This window comes from Quercus robur, chromosome 8, assembly GCF_932294415.1.
Source record: "Quercus robur chromosome 8, dhQueRobu3.1, whole genome shotgun sequence".
Classification (NCBI taxonomy): Eukaryota; Viridiplantae; Streptophyta; class Magnoliopsida; order Fagales; family Fagaceae; genus Quercus; species Quercus robur.
In genome coordinates this window covers 48,472,225-48,479,816 of record NC_065541.1, presented here as the reverse complement: position 1 = coordinate 48,479,816, position 7,592 = coordinate 48,472,225, and the positions used below count along the sequence as shown (strand labels likewise).

The window sequence follows — 7,592 nt, the reverse complement described above, 5'->3', positions numbered from 1 at the left end:
TCCCATAGGAGTGTGGAATCTTTGGCTGCATAGGAATAATTTTGTTTTCAGGACAGGCAGGTTGGAGCAAACATTCTACAAAAAGAGCATTAATGATAGTACGGAATTTTTCTCTGTGGGAAGAAATGCCAAGTTATCTAAAGCAAAAATTGTAATTGAAGTGGGTTGGGAGAAGCCTCCAATGGGGTGGGCGAAGTTGAACACAGATGGGTCTGCTATTGGGAGCACTGGAAGGGCAGGTGGTGGTGGAGTCATTAGAGATCATGATGGGCAATGGTTGAAAGGATTTGCAAGGCCTCTTGGGGACTCAAACAGCTGTATGGCAGAGTTGTGGGCTCTAAGAGATGGTCTTCTATTAGCCAAGGAGATGGGGCTTAGTAATTTAATTATAGAGTTGGATGCTTTGAGTGTTGTTTTGTTGATAAATAATAATACTATTAACTTGTTAATGGAACCATTACTAACCGATTGCAGGAACCTGCTGAGCGAGATCCCCAACAAGCAGATAGTCCACATATATAGGGAGGCCAACCAGTGTGCTGATGCGTTGGCTAAGTTTGGTGCTACTAGTGCTAACTCTTTTGTAATCTTTTTGAATCCTCCGTCTGTGGTGGAAAGTATATTAGCGGCTGACAAAGCTAGCCTAAGATGTAATAGACTTATTAATTTTTAAGTTTTATGAAAGTTCTTTTGTTGACCAAAAAAAAAAAAAAAATAGGGAGAGGGGATTGGAGGGGTTAAAACCCCGGGCCGACTCTTTTTTTTTGGCTAAACTTCAATGTCATTAAACAAAACTAAGAACACGATCACCCCGGGCCGACTTATTAATTGACAGGTTGACTTTGACACAATGGAAAGAGAGAGAGATTCTGTCAGGGCAGCACTAGAAGGCCAGGGTGGTTACAGGACCACCTGACCTGAATTTTTTTTTTCATATAATAATTTAAAATTTTATATTTGTCTACCCTTTAAACAAAATTTGGGAACGTCGTCAGTTTTTTTTTATGTTAATAAAATAAAACTTTGCTCCATAATTTGTTCTACTTAACAATATATTGGAGTTTTCAAGCAAAAGAAAAAGTCCAAAAAAAAAAATTTGAACTAAAATCTGGAAAAAAAAATATTATAACATAGCAAGTCTAAAAAATTATAACATTGCTTAGTTTTGTACATTGAAAGAGATGTAGTTTGTAACATTGACAATAAGACTATCATACAACGATTTCAAAATATGAAAATTTGTAGTATAAAATTGTAAACTTATTTGTGTATTTTTTTTATTGTTGTTATTGTTAATATATGAATTTATTTTTTTTAATAGATTATGTAATTTATGTTTCTTAAACAACACTATAAAAATTCTTTTTGAGAAAAATTCTTGGAGCCGATTCTGTGGGTATAAAATAAAACAAGTTGCACTTGAAATGAAGGGAATTGGTGAAGACGTAGGCTCATGATAAACACATGGAAGAGGATTGAACCTCAAGGCTTAAAAGTGCAATCTTTTCATTGGGTTGGAGATGCAGAGCCATTGTTTTTGTTTGTTTGTTTGAGAGCGGCTTGCAAATCAAATCTACACGGAAAGTCGAAAAAGACCACATGTAATGTAAGCAAATGTCAACAAAGTAAGTCTCCTCCTCCTGTCTCATCCTAGCTACAATTACCATTTACATGGCTCTCTCTGATTCACCTAACAGCAATCTGAAATTCGTTACTTTTACTTTTATACCCTCGAATTAGAATCCACTACGTGGGGTTCGGTTGCTTTATCGGTTACTACGATGGTTAGCCAACAATTCTCAAAAGCTGGATCTGATGTTCTGAGCCATTATACCATGGGCACACACTGAATATTGGATATTCCAGGTTTTGGATAACGTGGTATCACATAAAAATTTTCCCAATTTTTTAAATTTACTTTTATTTTTTTTATTTTTTTAAAGTTTCAATTTATAACATCCGCTCTTAATAATAATTCATTATCGTTAAATTAAAACACCAATCAATTTTTGATGTAGACAAAAATTTAATTTTAAATATCTTATTTAATTATTAAAAAACTTTACTAATTAAATTAACTAGAATCCACTGTCATATCAAACGTAAGATACTACTGCTATTTTACAAAATTGAATACCGTACGAAAAAAATTCTTTTGCAAAACCATGACTTGAATTGCACAGATTTTCACATTTCCAGTTACTTGTCACATGTCCAAACCAAGCAACTATCTTACGCACGCATAACTATAATTGCCAAATGCAGCCACACAATTAGAGAAAAAAAAAAAAAATGAGATTAATGCAGATAACAGAAACGACGCCGTATATTTCATAACATATACTGTATATAAGAGGAAAGTCTAGTCTAGTTGGCTATGAAAACCGACAGGAGAGAATGAAACGATAACTGAAAAGCAAAATAAGAAGAAGAAGGAAGAAAAAAAAAAAAAAAAAAAAAAAAGCAAAAATGGGCCCATCTCCGTCTCTCTGACATGCGTCATCTTCTACCTTGGTCCTAGATTCTCTCTTATTTTCTGGATCTCACCCAAACAACAAGCCTATACCTTCATATTCAACCAGATCCCAACCAAACCCACCTCATCCATCTCCATCAAACTTTATCAATCTCTCTTCACTTGGTTTGTTCTCTCTCTCTCTCTCTCTTTCTCTCTCCACTGTGTTATTCTCTTCTTTTTTACATGTTTGTTTATATTATACATGTTTTGTTTACCTTTTATGGGGTTGTTTAATTTTATTTAATCAGGTTTTTTTTTCTGTGTGTTATTTTTCACTTCACTGTTTGATTGTTTGTAGGTAGCAGTAATATTTGTTACAGGAATTGGGTTCTTTCTTAGACACAAGGATTTTGATGAACTTGGTCAAGTTTGTTTGTGTGTGTGTGTTTTGCTTTTTATTTCAATTTTTAATCTTTTTGATTTTGAGTTTATCTGGTGGTTATGGTTGGAAAGTTGAAGTGGGGTGTGCTTGGTGGCAGCTTTAATGGATTCTGGACATGGGTTCTGATTAAAATTTTATTTTGGATTAATTTTTTTATATTGTAGTCTTATATAACCTTGTTCATCATTTAACAATGTATTTTAACTCTGTGCGTCATTTTACTTGGGGTTTTGTGGTTCCTTAAGAAGAAAGTTTCATGCTTTTCCTTTCAGAAGACACAAGAAGAGCTCCTTACCTATAGAAATTTTATCTTAGCTTTAACCAATATAAATGATCATTACAAAGTCATTTGCTTTCATTGCAAGATCCACTAACAATGAGTATTGTTTGGTTATCCTGTTATTTAATTATTGCATTGGGGTTTCCTTTGACAAGACAGTTATGTGAACAGGATACCTTTTTCCAAGGAATAAAAATCTTTTTCTTTATATCTGATAGGTGATAAAACTCTGATGTCTTATTTTTCTCTCAAGTAAAAGGTATCCCTTTTGTAAGGGTTGACTAATTCCTTGATGACGGATGCCATCTGATTAATCTGAAGAAGTTACTAGGTATAAACCATGGTTATTACAATTATATTCAATATCATATGTATTAGGATCATAGTGGAGATCATTAACCCCAAAGGGTTGGTCTAGTGGTTCCCGAAGTCCCATGAAATCCATGAGGTCCTATATTCAAAATTCCTAGCCAGCACCCCCAAGGGATTCCTTCCTGTTCTTGCCTAGTGTGTGTGGGATGGAGCGAGTTCACACACCTGTAGGAATAGTAAGGTGCTTGAAAAGTTCTTTACACCCATGATACCTGAAAGGAATAGTGGGGATCATTACTATATATAGTAAATACACTATTCAGATAACTAAATTTTGAAAATTTGGATATTACTAGGCTTTACATTATCTCTATGATCATTTTAGTCTTGCTTATGCAGTCAACCTAAAGGAAGATTAGAATTGGAGGTATGGGAAGTAGCATGAATGGTTTCGTTTTTTTGGAAATATTTCTTGAGTACTAGATCAGTAGGGAATAGAAAAATAGAAAAATGGAGAAACTCGTGTCTTTGAAGGTGATTAAAAATTTTATGGGTTCTCCTATTTTTACAATTTCGCCCTGTTACCATAATGACTTATGTACTTTGAGAAGGCCGGAAGTTGTAGAAAGGGGTGGAAAATTGACACATTGCATTCTCTACTCATCAAGTATTTTGAAATGATAATGGCTCAAAGGCATTTAAAGAACAATTTATTCTGGTGTTGTCTGACATTAGTCATAATTTACAAGCTAAAGGATTTTCCCATGTGCTAAAATCTCTCCTTTTCATTTAAGTTTAGAATCTCATTTTGTGTACTTTCCTTTTCATTTTTCCCCCTTTCTTATATAACCTATTTGAACTGTTGCTTATCATATTTTAACAATCTCTATTTTTACAGTAAAATGTGTCAAAGAGTAAGAGAGTGATGGCAGCAGCAGAAGCAAGAGCAGTATGGCAGCGAGCAGCTAACCGTTGCTTTGTCCAAGAAGATGCCAAAAGAGCTCCCAAGTTAGCTTGCTGCCAATCATCATCTTCTACATCCAAACAGGTTGATGGTGGACCTACTAATACAGGAGATTGGCCAGATCATCCTGTTTTAGGTTTTGTGCCTATTAACAGGAATCCTTCATTTTCCAATCTACCCCCTGACACAAGATGGTGGCTCCAATTACAGCCCAGCTATGGATATCAAAAGGGTTTAACACAGGAACAGTTAAATGCATTGGAGGCTGAAGTGGAAACCTTAATAGCTGGCACTGTGAATTCAACAACAGAGTGTACTGAGGTGCACCTGCAAAAAGGAGACATTATTCCTGATGATGATCACAAGAACCATGAGTCTCCTCTCAATACACAATATGGTATTTCTGCTGTTTATACAAATAAAGCTCCTGAAGTCAGAAAGCAAGAGGTAAAGGCTTTATATAGTAAGAATGCTGATGAACATCTTGAAATAATGGACATGGGGGGAAAATATGAATTTATGGATATGAATCCTGTTGGTTGTCCGGTTTCCAAACAAGCCAATGAATTTTGTCTAGATCCAGAATCTCCATGGACTGGGGGTAATAAGAATGTGCCGTGGTGGCGAGCAACAGATAAAGACGAATTGGCTTCCTTCGTTGTTAAGAAGTCACTTAACCATATTGAGAATTGTGATCTTCCCCCACCTCAGAAAACGTATCTTAGGAGACACCCATATGCTCATATTGGGTGCTTTGACCGTGATGAAGCATTGGCGTCATTAGATTGGAAGGCCCAAACTGGTAGTATATCCAATGGGACTCAGGCACAAGGCTGTCCTGATTTAACACATGGAAAACAGGAGGCTTCTGCTGAGGAAGTTTATTTAAAATATGGTTCTGACAACTCATTCAGGTAATATTTTAGATTACCATCATTTATCCTTGGGATGACATCTGGTTGTTTCATCTGACTATACGGATATTAGTATCTGTGTTATCTTATTTTTGTTAGCTAGGCTTATATATATTAAATACATTAGCTTAGATTGTTTTTGGGGCTTGTAATTTAAAAAGCAGTTATAGTACAAGTCACAAGGATATCAAAGAGATGCCACAAGTTTCTGAAGGTGACCCTGGTAAAGCTCAGCTGATGGAAGCACTCCGCCATTCCCAAACACGTGCAAGGGAAGCTGAGATGGCAGCAAAGCAGGCTTGTGCTGAGAAGGAGCATATTCTTAAGCTCTTCTTTAGACAAGCGTCACAACTTTTTGCTTATAAGCAGTGGTTCCAATTGCTGCAGCTAGAAACCCTTTATATCCAGATTAAGAAAGATGACCAGTCAATTCCCACTCTCTTCCCTGTGGTCCTTCCGCGGATGTTGAACAGAGGTCAGAAACAGCGGAAGAGATGGCAAAAGGGTACCAAGGGGAAAAGAGTCAAGCGAGGGCGGCCAAGACAAGATATCTCTAAGTATGCTGTTGCTTTTGCATTGGGGCTGAGTCTTGTTGGTGCTGGTTTGCTCCTGGGATGGACTGTAGGGTGGATGTTACCTCCTTTCTAGTGTTCAGAGTTCCAAATCAAAACCCGGTTCTTAATTCCGAAGATTGATTTACTAGGGCAAGTAGCTGCTTTATGTCGTCCTAGATTCTTAGGTTGTCTAATGTAAATACTCTGTTGTTTCTTAACCTTGTACCTTGTGTGTAAAAGTGTGATTAGATACGTGTATATGTTGAAGGGAAAATGTTCTGAGACAGACATCTCATCAAAGATTTTCTTAAGATAATCTGTGTATTCTGTTTAATTTATTAGCAACTTGAGGTAACAGATTCTCTTGCACATTTTGAATTGTTGATGTTACTGTTATTTTTTATTATTATTATTTTATTTTTGACTAACAAAAAGAATCTCAGACAAGGCTTTGCGTTCAGAATCTCATGTTGTTTCAAACTTATTTTTATAGGCTGTCTTTAAAAATATTTAATAATTATAGGTAAAATAAAGGTTTTTAAAAAAAAATAAAAAATAGGAGGGCCATGGCAGGTGGTTTAAGAGAATACCAAGTTGCAAAGAATTGCGAGCTAGAGGTTTCATTGTTGCATGGAATCTCAAGTGAAACTTTGGGCTTCTTTTGTGTCTTCATGCCATTCGAATGGGATAAACTTTGTTATCAAGGGAAGTCGGCAGTTGCTCCAAATCGGTTTAGTTATTTTTTTCCACCACACTATACAGCCATTGAAGAGATCAGTCTTATGTAATCTTAGTCACATGACATTTTTTAATGAGTCATGTGAGATACACACGGATAGTTTTCTAAATTTTTACATAATTGGTTGGAAAAAATAATTTTAAACTTGTTTGAAGCTAAACTTTGTCCATGGGAAATTAGTGAAGATTGCCTTAGGAACAACGATAAATGTATGTAGTTCAATGAGATCATGGGGAGATTTTATGTTGCTTCATTTATCCTAAATATCCTTTGCTTGTAAGATGAAGATGAGAGAGTACGGAGAATATCAATGTTGAGAGAATCTATTTTATGGTTAAGATTGTATATAAATTGTCACTATAGGAGGTAAAAAAATTAATTAAGCCAATTACAATATGCCATGTCAAAATTTAGTGACAAATTCTAAATTTGTGTCATTAAATTTATTAAATCAAATGATGACAGATGTCATCATTCAAGATGATATCAAATTCTTCTCAAAAAAAAAAAGAAAAAAGAAAGAAGATGATATCACATTGGCAAATTAAAATTTTCCACATGTCATTTAGTCCACAAAATAAAGATAAATTTCCTATTCAAAATTAATGGATAATTATCTTTATTAAAATAAATAATAATAGAAATAATTATTTACAAGTATCTTTGTTGATTATTATCTTTATCAAAATAGATAAATAGAGATAATTATCTATAAACAACAAGTCCTAATAGGACTCTGTGAATTTGGGCCAATCAAAATCTACTACTAATCTTCAAGAAGATCAATTCAAAGTAGGAATTATGCAGGGGAAATTTTTCCTCAAAGAAATTCATTTGAATCCTTCCAAGACTTGAAATTCTATTGGAATCAAGCTCAAAAGCCAACCCTAAATCATTGAAGTTTGAATCCTTCTTCCAAGTCATTGAAG

The 7,592-nt window shown here is 34.9% G+C and overlaps 1 protein-coding gene across 4 annotated transcripts; it reads left to right on the top strand.

Annotated features, from left to right (window-relative positions):
- The first annotated feature begins 2,368 nt into the window (after positions 1-2,368).
- Positions 2,369-6,293, top strand: LOC126696780 (uncharacterized). 4 transcript variants are annotated; one of them, XM_050393499.1, is made up of 4 exons: positions 2,369-2,641; positions 2,817-2,893; positions 4,391-5,370; positions 5,532-6,293. In XM_050393499.1, the coding sequence occupies exons 3-4, from the start codon at positions 4,418-4,420 to the stop codon at positions 6,016-6,018; spliced, it is 1,440 nt and encodes a 479-aa protein (XP_050249456.1). In that variant the 5' UTR covers positions 2,369-2,641; positions 2,817-2,893; positions 4,391-4,417; the 3' UTR covers positions 6,019-6,293. The 4 variants fall into 4 exon arrangements, with proteins under 4 accessions (XP_050249456.1, XP_050249455.1, XP_050249459.1 ...); XM_050393498.1 differs by lacking the exon at positions 2,817-2,893 and having other exon boundaries at positions 2,370-2,641; XM_050393502.1 differs by lacking the exon at positions 2,817-2,893 and having other exon boundaries at positions 2,372-2,641; positions 5,535-6,293.
- The last annotated feature ends 1,299 nt before the right edge of the window (positions 6,294-7,592 follow it).

Bases quoted from the DNA above. Each gene is read 5' to 3' on its own strand.
- LOC126696780 (XM_050393499.1), top strand. From the start codon at position 4,418: ATGGCAGCAGCAGAAGCAAGAGCAGTATGGCAGCGAGCAGCTAACCGT. The intron at 5,371-5,531 runs GTAATATTTTAG...TAATTTAAAAAG, and splicing joins GGTTCTGACAACTCATTCAG to CAGTTATAGTACAAGTCACA.